The following is a 14,202-nucleotide window of genomic DNA, read 5'->3' as shown; positions in this document are numbered from 1 at the left end:
CCTTTTGTTGTCTCAAACTATGTATATTATAATAATGTATATATTGGGACTATATATATATATATATATATATATATATATATATTGGGGCTTTTATATGTACCTTTTTATTCACTATTTCATCTATTAATTAGTAAAATAATTGATAAGTTAATTGATATTATTTTGTCTGTTGTGAGTTTTGCAGCTATATTGCTACATGTATTTGTAATACACATTGAATGTGTGTATTCTGGAAACCCCAGAACTGAGATCTCTGTTACTTTTAATTAGAGAAAATTAAAAAATCCTTGTGTGAAAAAATCTCACTTTGTGATTTTAATAATGCCTCTGCATTCATCTCTCTCTGCAGGATCACAGGGCTCCTTCAGTAGGCCTCTTCCTGCTTGGACTCTCTGCAGCGCTTTGCATCGTACATCCCTCCAGCTTGTACCTAATCTCTCTACAGAGAGAGGCAGAGTGGGCCGGCGAGGTTCTGGCTCCAGCGCTGATCTCCTTCGACTTCCTGTGGCTCAGTGAAGACCGCAACACAGCACATATTCTCCTGTGTGGCTCCTGTCTGCTGCTGGGACTGTGTGACTGGCTTTCGGCAGATGCTCTCACACTGATGACACGCTGCCTGGGCCTGTCTTCCCTCTCCTGCAGTCTGACGGTGTGCCTGTTCGCCGGTAATGCTTTAGGGGCCTTTGGCGCTGTGGCCCTCAGCCTCCCATTGCTTGTGGCTCAGAGGGTCGGAACAAACACTTTTGCTCCGCTCATGTCTCCAGCTGCAACTGAGGGACTAACCAAGTGGCTTTTAAAGGGCTCCATGTCTCTTGGCTGTTGGGCCTCTACTGAAGCCCTCAGCAAGTTTCTGTTGGATGTGAATGACCAATGTAATATAGGCATTTAGTAAATCAATAGAGATTCATATGTTTAGTCAGGATTTGTATGTTAATGAACTTTCAAGTGGCACAGAGCTACAAAATGAACCTATGCATAAAATCAATGTGCCTATAATAAAAAGCATTTCAGGAAATACGCAAGGAAGATTTGAGTTTAGTTGCATTGACTTTATTATCATTGCCATTACAGCAAGCATTGTTAGGAATTTTCCTAGATGAGCTCATATGATGTGCCATCTAAATTGTAATTTTAATGTAATTGTCCAGTAGAGCTGAAGTGAATACTTGATTTATCAAATCATCAGGTGAAAAAAATGGCAATAATTTTAATCATTTTGAAAATCAAACAATTATTAATCCCTCTCAAAAATGCCTTGATAGCTGCTTCCAGCTTCTCAAATGTGAGGATTTGCAGTTTTTCTCTGTGCTACATCCTTATAAATTAAATATCCTTGAATTTAAGAAATTAATCCAAAAAAAAAAATTTAGCTGCAGCATTAGTACCTAAATCCACCGTAGAACCAAAAGGTAAATCGTCTGCATAGTAATGGAAAATCAAACTGGAGCTGCCATTTCCCAGGTATTCCTTTACTGTAATCTACAGTATCTTCTACAGTAAGAATACACCTTGGTCTGAACTTCATATGAACTTAATTAGAATAAAGGACAAGACACAAATACCACTGAACAAAGTCATTTGAATGAGCGTCTGTGACCACACTTTACAACTGATAGCCCTTGGTGGCGTTCTGCTTCACTGTCATTTATTATGCCAATCAATTTGAATATGATGTAGCCAGCATGTCAGCGTTTTAATTTGCTATGTGATCATTTCCATGAATGTCTTGCAGGCTGCACTCGCTCTCAGGCCGCAGACACCCTCCACACATCTCTCCGACAGTTTTAGTGTTGTAGAATCCAAAAACATCCAGCAGCCTCGTAGTCTGGGTCCTATTTGTTCTGCAGCCTCAGCAGTATCACTGTTAAAATATCTGCAGTGGTCTAAGGTCTTTGCCATGTTCTTACCTTATCATCATGTCTATTTGATACTTATCCAAGCACTTTTATTACTTCCTTGGTAATGCTAATGTTAACATAAATGAACTCATCTGTTTAAGGCTTTGGCCACAGTGTTGCCCTTGCAAGATATTATAAATCTTTACAGAGGTTTGTAGTGGACACTGCAGATTCTCTTTTAGGATTTCAGAGTTCTGAGCAGCTGCCTCAGCAGTTTTACTGCAGTGTAATAACAAGTATCTGTGGCTGTGTTTCTGTCTGTGGGACAATGCCTTTGTCAGAGCTAAGGGCACAGATGACCACAGACATTTACATGGCTTTCAGTAACACATTTATGAGTCTGGATTAAAGTCATGATAAATGTGCTGCCTGTACTTTATTGTAATTTTTCGTCATTTAATTCATGTCTTCTTTGGGCAGTATGTATGTTGTTGTTTTTTTTAAATATCACATGTTGTACATTTATTTATTATTTGTTTATTTTTGTTAAAAAATATAAATATATACTAGAGGAAGATTAAGTTCACATAACTTGAATAAATTAAGTACATTTTTTTATCAGAAAATCACTCCAGTTGTGTAATTTCACATTGCATTTCAAAGATCTCATGGCTTGTGATCAAGTGTCCAGCTGTCTACACTCCTGACAGACAAATCTATGTATATTTGTGTATTATGCTGCATTTTCTGACTTGAGCACCTGCAATCTGGTACTACTCCTCCAACTCTGTCTCCCCCCAGGGCTCAATCAGTCTCCATAGTGAATTTATCAAACCACCACTGCAGCGGATCAGGAAAGCGCAGTGAGCATGCTCGCTGCAGATGCAGCCTGTAGATGGAGCAAAGTGGAGAGGAGGAGCGAGGGGAGGAGAGAGAACGGGAGGGAGGGAGTCACACAATGCTGGGATGCTGTTGCCGCTCTGAGAACAAGGGCTGCATGGGAAGATTTGTCATTGACATCATCAACACAGATGGAGTGTGAAAGTGGAACACGAATGACGGGGATGTCAGATTGCCATCATCAAAGAGGAAAAGACGTGATAAGGTAAAAAAAAAAAGGAAGATAAACATTTCAGCATGATGGAAGGGGATGGCGGTTTTTATATAAAGTAGTCTCTAGAGATGTGCATTTTTTACATTTAAGCGTTCTTTGATTATCATCTAGACTAGATTATAACAGAAATATCAGGGTAAAAAAAAGACTATTTTTTTCTGCACGTTTGAGATCTATGTGTGAGAGTTAATCTGTCATTTACAGGGACTCTTGGACGGCGTAGAGATGTACGCCTTCTACTCCCTTTTAGTCTACATCTTCTACACTGTCTTTAAGAAGGAGGAGGAAGATGAGCTTTTGGAGGGGGCGTGCGGATCTTGCTCAGACGTATGTCTAGTCATATCATGTCCAGCCTTGGGGGTCCTCTGTCAGGGAAAAACATTTTTCTTGTGGGGAACATGCATGAGCCATCTACCACCTGACATACGTACAAAAAGGCTCCATCATAAAGGATGTAGAAATTGGTGGTGTCCTTGTTCTGCCTTTTGTTTGGTATCTATGTATGCAATGTGTAAATATTTTGCCTACACTGTCTGACCTTAATGTATGTTGCTGTGCTCAGGAGCCAGGACCTGTTTCCATGGAAACAGGGAGCAGAAGGAGAGATGGCCACTCCTCCAAAATGGGAAAAAAGGCATGTGTTCGGCGCGGTGAATCCAGTGAGTGCTCAAATAGCTTTTATTTATAGTCCAACATAAAGGCTGTCATATGATATGGAAGAATGATGCAACATTTATGAAATAGATCGTTTCTACTAATTGATTATTTATAGCATACATTCATTTACTCTTTAACATTGGTGTGATTTGCTGCCATCCAGGCAGTAGCAGTGACAGTGATGAAATGTCTCAGAGTGATGAAGGAGAGGAAGAGGGCCCAGACATCCCAGCATGCACCCCTCTTGCTGCTTTTCTTTCCTTCAAGCAGGAGGCCGAGAAAAGGAGGGCCTCACAGGTTCAGATGGAAACAACAGGAAAGGTAGAAAAACTGTGTCAGCACCTCGACCAAGCTGCTCAGCTGATACATAAATGAGCAGTTCCCCAAATAGGAGCTTCTGGCGGTGTTAAACTGTGTTTGTATGCATGCTTCTGTTCTGCCCAGTTGACAGACTCTCCCCTGGTGGCGGTGATGTCCCATTTACTGAGTTTTCTGGAGCAGTACTCCCACTTCCAGCAGCTGCAGCAGCAGGCTGACCAATACCGGGTTCAGCTGAAGAGACACCGTGTCCAGCACCGCCGCCAGATGAAGGCCCTGCGAGCTTCCTACCGCCAGCGCCTCAGGGACAAAAGCAGCATCATCAGCAGCCTGGAGGAGGCCATCAGCCAGCCACTGACCCCCAGCCCAATGAGCGAGGGTGAGGGAGAAAGGGAAGGCTTGAGGAGGGGGGAGGAGCGAGGAAAGATGGGTCGGGGGAGGGGACTAGAAATGAAGGTGCAAGAGGGATAGGTTTACACTTCCATGCGGTGGGTGTGAGGATGAGGAAAAAACAGAGAATTTGAGGTCAAGTGGCTGTTTTAATAACCACACAGAAGTAGATTGGTTGGAAGGGAAGCAGAAAATGGCACTGAATATAGATAGATTCAAATCGATATATGAGACTTCAGATTAGATGAGATCATGTGATGGATGGAGGAAGAGTAGGAGGGCAATGAGTAATGAAAGCCAATTTCAAATGCTCGTCATACATGTGGGTATTGTGCTGTCGTGGAAATCCAGTAATTTTCTATCACCGTTTAAAAATGTGAGCAGGATTTGAGAAGTCCATCCATTTGGCAGACAGTGACTTACGTAGTTCACTTCAGTGTATGATGTGGTTTTTGTATTGTTGGTTTACCCTAAATTAGATTTGTTATTTCTATATGTTTAAAGAAGAATATGGTGCAGTCATCAGCAGACCGATTAGATTTATGTGGGTCTAATTCAAGAGGCCAGACTAACACTTGCCGCTGCCACTGATTACAAAGCTTTAGACGTGGGCATCTGCTGTGTTTCAGATTTGACCAGATGGTTCTCTGACCTCGGAGCAGAAGGGTAGTTGCACCAACAGTACTTTCTTACATCACTTTTCTGTGCATATGTACAGCATGTTAACAAGTGCATGAAGCTGTAGAGAGTTTTGATTCCTGTCCTGAGGCTGACTGCCTCAGAGAAATATGTCAATATGTATGATAACGTTTGTGACAACCAGGCCGGGTTAAATGAATCTCAGTGTGCAGGGGTGTAAAGAGAGGACCACATGGGCACTGACTCTCATTAGTCTCTGAGGAATGATATGTGACTCTGTGGCAAGGGTCTTTGGTACTTGGATAGTGACTCTTTCGCTCCCTGTCATGAATTAAACATGGCTGAGAGTGCCGTTTTATTCCCTACAAATGCACTTACACGGTCTGGCACATGTAAGGGTGTCACGTGTACTTGTGTTGGACTAAAAATAGCCTGGAGGCCATGTCCCAAGGTTTGTTTGTTTACTGTAATGCAACGTGCAAGCCTGAGTGGAGGAAGGAAGCCTCTTGGATTCCCATCACTGGTGCATTTTGGCTGTGACGTGATCTTCTATTCAGTATTTGATTTGAATAAATGGTTGGTGCTCCATCCAGAATCTAGCAAGAAACCTCGGTTGTTTTTTGGATCTTTGTCATTATTGTTTTTTCAGTTAGAGGAAATAAGTTTTGAACTAAACAAAGCTATCTCATTGCCCCTGCAGAGTTTTCAAAGTGTTTGCAAGCATATTTGTGTGAATGCTCCTGATGCACAGCTGTAACCTTTCCTCCATTTTCCGCCCTGGCGCCACCACCATCTCTCCCTGCACCATTGTGACACAGCAAACTTTACATGGCGTGTTGATAGAATTAGCATAAGGCCCTGCAATGAAAATCAGATGTGACAGAGCCCGATAAATCATTGAGGAGTGAGGAAAATGATTAAAATGCTGCTGGGCATGCACCTCCAGATGAACAATAGAGGGCTTTTAGCAGGTTGTTGCATCGTATAAAAGCCTTCTCCTTGCTCCAGGCTGCATGGGAGAAGCTGCAGTCATCCTATATATGTCTGTGTAGGAGACTTGAGAGTGGAAATGATAATGTTAACTTCACTGCATTGCACGGTGACTACATGGTGTGTAAAAGAGCAAAAGCTTGGAGTGCATACCTAATGTTCATTAATATTACACACATGCAAGCATTCAAGCGCACTGTGGAAATGAGTCATAACTAAAAACATATAGCAAACAGGTCAGGGGAAGGTCAGGACACAAGATGATGATGATGATGATTGTTGTTTTGCTGATTTATGTAACCTCAGGTGAGTCCAGCAGTGACGCAGGGACACAAGCTGGGGTTCACAGGCTGGTTGAGTCTCTGTACGGTCTGCAGGGCGAGAGGAGCAAGCTGAGAGGAGAACTCCGTCTGCTGCACTCACAGCTGGAGCTGAAGGAAAAGGATAGACACTCTCGTATACAGACCTTTCAACAGCAGGTTGGCAGCTGCATCTTAGTTAAATCCCAAATTTTCTACCTGAAGTTCATAAATAATTCATCAAAAATAGAGTTTATTGTGTTCACATTTATATTTGATTACAGTATCTCTGAAAAAATGACTCATTAAGTAGTATTTATAAAATGCTTTCATGCTCATAAGAATTTGGAAAGAGAATTATATAGAAATAATTACATACATATCGTCACATTGTGCTATAAATGATGGAATGAATGATGGAATAAAATGGGGAGCTGAACATGTTGATATTCAAAAATTTGTCCTGTTAAAAACTTTAAACCCTTCTCATTTCTCGCACAGATCGATGAGCTCAAGAGTGGCATAGAGGAGCGTGAAGAGGAGCTCTCAAGACTGAGAACAGCCACCGTAAGCGCTGTGAACTATTGATTTAATCATTAGTCAAGTCTTCTACGTCATCAGCAAAGCAGCCACAGCTGCCCACGCGCACTGAATAAAACGCTGTGCTATTGAAATGACACACAACAACAGTCAGCATTCCTTAATTATGAATCCATGATGGTGAAACACTCAGAGATATATATGTATGTGAAGAATTGTGGTTTTGATGCATGTCTCGTTGTAATGTTGTTTCATTTCCTTAGGGGGCCACAGACTCAGAGAAGCGTGTTCTGTGTCTGTCAGCGGAGAACGAGAGTCTGAAGCAGAACCTGAGCGTTACCCAAGGTCTCCTGCAGCAGCTGTCAACCATCCCCTCCCAGTCCAGCACTATGCTCATCAAGGTGATACGCACCAGCACAGCCGAGAACTAACTGACCTGCTACCGAGGCTACCGTTAATTGCAAACACAATATTTTGATGTTTCTTGTTCACTACCAGGAGAATGAGAACCTCCGCAGCAGAGTGCAGCAGCTGGAGATGTCCCTACAGCAGCGTGCCGAGCAGCTGTCACAACTGGAACGACAGAGTGAACAAAGTGAGTGGAGGAGAGGAGAGGAGCTGAGGAAACGAGAAGACAGAGTGAGGGAGCTGCAGCTGGAGCTGGACAGAGAGAGAGGGAAGGAGCCAGCAGTGAAGGTAAATCTGACCCGAGGGTGAGATGTGTCAACTCAAAACACATCAAAATACACATTGGCGCCTTATTTGTATAGTAGATGACCCTAATCAGATATATTCTCTCTCAGTATGTCACCCAAACTGTGGAGGTGGAATCACCAGCCACATTAAAGCAGCTGACTAAAGCCAGACAGAGGAATCAACTGCTGTCCGATAAGCTGTCCAATCAGAATGAGCGGTGCAAACAACTGGAGGAACATATCAGGAAGTCAGATGAATACAGCTGTAATCTGCAGCACAAGGTAACATGCTTTGATGCATGCAGTAGGTAACAATTTATACTACAATTTATAATTTGTGTATAAAGTTTTGAGAAGTAAACACGCCAGTTTTTGAGCATGTCCCAGGCAGCAGCAATCTGAACATAAATTGTAAGGTGAACTTTTGACTTTAAAGCTCCATAATAATGTTCAATATCCATTAGTATGCATATTATTTCCATTGGCTGCTGGCCAATAGGAGACAAGGAAACAAATCCCAGACGGTCCTCCGGATGCCATTAACTCTGATTTGAAAAATGAAAGGGACAGAATTGGAGAAGTCCAGAGGGGTAAATAAAGCACACGCTGTTTAGAGAACAGATGATCAAAGGAGAGAAAATCAAAGGCAAAAGGAGGAAGTTTCCACTTTGCTGCTGGAAATTCACAAGCCGGATCAGTTTCATTGACAGATGAACTCATTACAGAGCTGAGCCTGAACAGATTGGACCGGTCGAGCTGACAGATTGACATATCGCTGTGCTGAACCTTTTGCAGATTGCAGCGTACGAGCGAGAAATCAGTAAACTGAGGGAGGAGCTGCTGAAAGAGATTGGCCACTTGGAGGAGAGGAAGGAAGAGGCTGTGAAGGCTGCAGCCACCTGCTCAGCCGAGCACTTTCAGAACCTGCAGGACCAATTTTTCAGTAAGTTACACCAAATAATTAAACACCCGAAGAAAGAGAAGAGAGAAAGGGGGAAATATGAGGCTCCAGGTTCTAGCTGGTTAGCTTAGTTTAGCATAAAGACTGGAAACAAAATCTGCCTTCCAGCACCTCTTAATCACACTGATTAACATGTTCTATCTTGTATGTTTAATCTAACTAGAAACCGTGTAATAATAGTGCATACTTTTAATGGGGAGTTATTTGTTGGGTTATTCCTTGGCTGGGCACAGTGACAACCTAGACTTCCTTGTCATCCCCTTGAGGTAACAGGTAGTCAGCAAAGATTCCAAGATGTCGCAGCCACTGTCCAAGAAATAGTTTTGCATATAACTCATGTGTAAAAACCAAATTCCTCAATGGAGTCAGGCTCCAAAAGCAGGTTAGACACCCATGTTAAAATGCCAATCGTTGCAGCAGAAATAAACATGTTTACAGCATGGTACAAAAAATGTTTTTGGTCTCTGTAGCTAGTTTCCCCCAAGATTTTAGGCCTTTTGATAGAGCAAGGCCAGCTGTTGCTTTATGCTAAGCTACGCCCACCGGCGGATGGCTAATAGCCTTTATATATTTAACAGACAGGTATGAGAGTAATATCAATCTTCTCGTCCAGTTCTCCTCAAAAAAAGGAAATAAGCACATTTCTCACAATGCTTAACTATTCTTCCAAACGTATTCATTTAGACAAAAGTCTATTTGTCATGAGCTTTTTTATTTTTGTCAGGCTTGCAGAAACGTCTGACTGCACTCCCTCCGACTTTACGCTCCATGAAAACAGACTATACAAGTCTGAGGAGCCAGGTTCGAAACTTCTCAGACTTTTATGGAGCAGCTATCAGTGAAGCAAAAAAACAGGTACGTACAGTGACGTCACATCATGACCTCGTCCTCTTTATTTAGGGGGGTGATCAATCTGTGCGTATGCATGTGTGTTGTGTTCGCCAGATTTCAGCAGCTATCAGTGAAATGTCAGAAGCTAACAAAGATCTCCTGGAGAAATACAGGAAGGAGGTCGCACTGCGCAGGAAGTACCATGAGCAGCTGGTGGAGCTTAAAGGTATGCAGAGCAGACAAAATAATATCCACTGCGGGAAATAAACTCTGCATCATTAACTTGGGCCTTATTGTTTTTAGGCAACATCCGCGTGCTGTGTCGTGTGAAGCCTGTGTTGAAGGAGGACCAGCATGAGGAGGGCAAGTCTGTGGTGGTGACGACGGACCCCAACAACGAGTCCTCACTCAGTGTGCTGAACAAAGGGAAGGGTCGCATCTTTGAACTGGACAAGGTCTTCCACCCTCAGGCCACACAGGAAGAAGTATGGAAATGAAGAGCATTATTCAGGGATATAGTCGTAACAAGAACTCTAACCCTTTGTTTGGTTTCTCCAGGTCTTCCAGGAGATTGAGCCGCTTGTGACATCCTGCATCGATGGCTACCACGTCTGCATATTTGCCTATGGACAGACCGGCTCTGGAAAAACCCACACAATGGAGGTATCCGATCTAGTTTTACCAGGGTGGAGCCAAAGAGCAAGCATCTGTAATGTAATCTGCAGGCTGAGTATCATTTTGATTTTCAGGGCAGTGTGGAGAACCCAGGCATCAACCAGCGAGCCCTGAAGCATCTCTTCAGTGAGATCGAGGAAAGGAAGGACATGTGGTCCTACACGGTCACTGTCAGCTCTGTGGAGATCTACAACGAGGTGCTAAGGTACAATATGCTGTACTTTTCTTGGATACCCTTCAGCATGAAAAATATTAGACCTACTATGAGCTACTTTTTTTATTGTTTCCATTATGTTTTGTTTTTTAGAGACCTACTGAGTAAGGATGGAGAGAAACTAGACATTAAGATCAATCCGGACGGAACAGGACAGCTGCACGTACCAGGCCTCAGGGTCATCGAAGTTAAGAGCTTTCAGCATATCAAGAAGGTGACGCAGTGTGTTTTGAACAATCCATACTGATAGGATACTGAATTAAGGTTCACTATTAGAATAAAGCATTACATTTATTTATTTCTGTTTTTTTTTGTCAAGATTTTAGCCACAGCTCGAAGAAACAGGATCACCTTTGGCACTCAGATGAACCAGCACAGCTCTCGCTCCCACGCTCTGCTCTGCATCACTGTTCAGGGCACCGACCTCGCCACCGGGTCCAAAACCACTGGTTAGTCACACATGCATTTCTCCTCCTACAGCGAAAGTGTTTGAAAGGCTCCCTTAAATTAATGTCTGCAATTAATCTGAATCTGATTTGGCACTCCTTTTTGAATCTCTCTGTGTTATTAAAGAGTGCAGTGTAGCTTCTACATGATTCTGAATCAAAAACACTGGGCTTCATGCAAGAAGCGATATATGAACAAATGTTCTCTTATTTATGTTCGTATCCACCATTTGTTCTTAGTTTCTTAGTACCCCCTGTTTTCTCACAATGCATATATATTTAATACATACCTGTTTACATTATGTTTACTTTCAATATATTCATTTGCAAATTCTGTCTACATACGGGAGCCCAAAATTATAGATTTTTAACACTATCAACTGCTTTGTGTAATTGTTGTGCACATGGCAATAAAATTTAGATTGTAAGATATTAGAGATTATTATATCTATATATTATATCTTTATTCATTCATTCATCGTCAACCGCTTTTTCCTGTCGGGGTCGCAGGGGGGCCTGATGTCCCATCTGACATCAGGCGTGAGGCGGGGTTACATTCTGGACAGGACGCCAGTTTATTGCAGGGCACATAAAGACGAACAGAGACAGACAACCATTCACACCTACGGGCAATTTTAGAGTCATCAATTAACCTAACAATTTTGGATTTTCCTGTGATGCCAGTAATGACTTTGGAAAATAACATGTTTACTTTGTTTGAGTTTATTTAACATGTCAATTTCAAAGCTGAAGTTCTTCTTACAGCTGCCTTTTGGTGACATCTCTCCAGTTGACCATGTTCTTATAGTGTTTAGGGGGCGTTACCATATGCTAATAAACAGTTATGATCGAGTGGGAGTCATCGTTCAGCCCACCCGGGTGAGGGCCGATTTGGGGAATGTTTGGTGCATGAAGTTGACTTCTCTTATTACTTTATTATTATGTATTATCGGTATATCATTGTGAATATCTACAGTCTATAAGCAGATGTAAGTTTGAGAAAGAGAGTTAAGAGAAAAAGCTTTTCAGGAATGACTGGGTTCATCCTTTCGCCTTTTTTCTGAATTTGCATTTCCTTCAACAGGCAAGTTGAACCTGGTGGACCTGGCTGGCTCAGAGAGGGTATGGAAGTCTGGTGCAGAGGGAGAGAGGCTGAAAGAAGCCCAGAATATCAACCGCTCCCTACTGTCACTGGGGGATGTGATTCAGGCACTGAGAGCTCGGCAGACTCATATCCCCTTTAGGAACTCGCGCCTTACGTACTTATTACAAGACTCCCTGGGTAAAGGCAGCAAGACTGTCATGGTGGTGCAGGTAAGTTCACTTCTCCAAATCTGAAGGTTTTCAGCCTTAGAAATATGGCACATTGCCGTTTATTACATTTGAAGTATTCCTCGATGCTTGTTATGAGCCTATTTTTTTGTTTCAACTTTTTTTTACTAAAGGTGTCTGCTCTGGAGAGTAATGTGGGAGAGACACTGTGCTCACTGAAGTTCGCCCAGAGGGTGTGCAAGGTGGAACTGGGTCCTGCAGCCAGGAAGATTGAATCCGGTGGAGGACAGTGCGACTGATAGCCCTGTATCAGCCACTTTCTGTTTCCCAGTGATCACCAGGAAGCCATGAATGCACCAGTCAGATTATCACCCGTCCTACCAACCGATCATAACACTAGTGTCAACGAGATCAACAGCAATCCTGCTCAAGGGCTAAATCTGTGGAGGTCTGTGCGGCACCTGAATGCCAACCTTTTAGTGAGGTTAGGTATTGAGGCCTCCTCTTTGTCTTTCTCTGACATGTGATAACCCTTTATCATCAACTAGCTGCATGCAGGAGTATTTTTTCTTCCACTCTTGAGTACCAAAACAACCTCTGACTCCCCCCTGTGGTTTTTAGAGTTGATGCTTCTTTGAACTATTTGAATGAAATGCCAAAATCCAGGATTTAGCTTATCAGCTTTTCTTGCTGATCATCACAGTATTAGATACCAGCTTTATGCTCAAACAGGTTCAACGAGCTTCCATAGCCACAATAACAGCACTTCAGTTTTTGCAGTATTAATCATCTCGCTATACATGTCTGTAGTTTGTGAGCTTCATCTCCAGTGTTGTATATTTTTAAAGATTGTAGTGTGTAGGAGAATCTGTTTTGTAATGAAAGTATGGGCTATTAATCATTTCAATGACACGTAAGTCACATATTTGTGTAGTTTATTGTGAACTTCAGAAGAGCAGCGACTGAATGCTTTCTGTTTTTCTTAAGAGCCCTGTTCATTTGCCTTTTAAAAAAAGAGGAAAGCTGTTGAAGGGAGCAGGTGGCCTTGTGTTTAGAGTGGAAATATAATGAACTGTGCAATACCTCACTGAGGTGACAGTTTGGGCCTATGAAGACAGAAGATGCACTTTATTGTGAAGGAATAGGAACATTTCAGTAACAGGTATTTAGGTGCTTGCAATAGATATCACTAGTGAATGTCATACCGCAACAGCTTATATGTTATCTGTTTATCATTGTTCCTCCATTATCACCCATTGGATCAAAGCTAACTTGATTCAGTAGTAGCAAGACATTAATGTTGCAGTCAGTAACTATCATGAGTGCATAGGGGTCACTTTATGATGGCTAGAGAGTTAATTTTCAGACACTTTTCTGAATAAATATGATGTATTTGAAGTGTCTTTTCTCTTTTTGGATGCTCAGCAACTTAATGGAAAAATAAATTAGGCGTGACACGTGCAGTATACATAGAAAGTCATGATACCCTTTTGAAATAGACATTTTTTTGTTTCACAGCCTGAAATGATAATACATTAAAAAAAAAAAGAAATCCCAGTGTGATTTACACATTTTGCCTTACAACATTCAAGTCAATCATTTTTTTAATTCTTAAAATTGAAAAATGAAAAACTAGAATAGCAGTGTTTTAAAAGTGATGAGTCACCAGATTTAATACTTTGTGGAGGCACCTTTTGCTTTAATTACAGCCATCCGATTCTTTGGATTTGTCTCTATCAGCTTCGTGCACCTAGAATGGGAATTATTTCCCCCTGTTCAGTCAAATTCTGTGGTGAGCGGCGAAAGACTACACTCTTGAAGTCCATCCACAGATGCTGTAGGATTCAGGTCAGGGCTCTGACCAGGCCACTCCAGGACATTCACCTTCCTGCCATTTAGCCAGTGTGTTGTTTTTATGGAGGTGTGTTTTGGGTCGTTGTGATGCTGGAAGGTGAACCACCTGCCCATTTTCAACTAAGTTTTCAAGAATTTGGGTGTACTTGGCAGCATTTTCCCTTCAATCCTGACCAATTGCCCAGTCCCTGCTGAAGAGAAACAAGCCCACAACATAATGCTGCCACCACCATGCTTCACTGTAGGGATGGTGTGTTTGGGTGGTGCACTGTGTTTGGTTTCTGCCAAACATAGCGCTTGGAGTTCAGCCCAAAAAGTTCAGTTTTGGTCTCATCTGACCATTTAACCTTTTGCCACATGGTATCAGAATCTTCAATATGTTTTTTCTTACGAGACTGTGTGACATTTTTTCAGAAAAGGATTCTTTCTTGGCACCCTGCCATTCATGTCGAACTTGTGAAATTAT

General features: G+C 42.1%; 1 protein-coding gene across 1 annotated transcript; it reads left to right on the top strand.

The window, feature by feature from the left end:
* Positions 1–3,180: 3,180 nt before the first annotated feature.
* Positions 3,181–12,181, top strand: LOC310950838 (kinesin-like protein KIFC3; the record flags this gene model as incomplete). Its single annotated transcript, XM_083918844.1, has 19 exons — positions 3,181–3,282; positions 3,518–3,614; positions 3,776–3,933; positions 4,057–4,309; positions 6,256–6,428; positions 6,750–6,815; positions 7,052–7,189; positions 7,287–7,484; positions 7,592–7,765; positions 8,279–8,426; positions 9,169–9,299; positions 9,390–9,501; positions 9,579–9,760; positions 9,834–9,938; positions 10,025–10,155; positions 10,258–10,378; positions 10,484–10,613; positions 11,695–11,924; positions 12,056–12,181. 19 exons carry the CDS (start codon positions 3,181–3,183, stop codon positions 12,179–12,181), a joined length of 2,775 nt encoding a protein of 924 aa, XP_083774970.1.
* Between the last annotated feature and the right edge of the window lie 2,021 nt (positions 12,182–14,202).

This window comes from Echiichthys vipera (assembly GCF_963691815.1).
Source record: "Echiichthys vipera genome assembly, chromosome: 8".
NCBI classification, from domain to species: domain Eukaryota; kingdom Metazoa; phylum Chordata; class Actinopteri; order Perciformes; family Trachinidae; genus Echiichthys; species Echiichthys vipera.
This window is presented reverse-complemented; position numbering and strand designations above follow the sequence as displayed.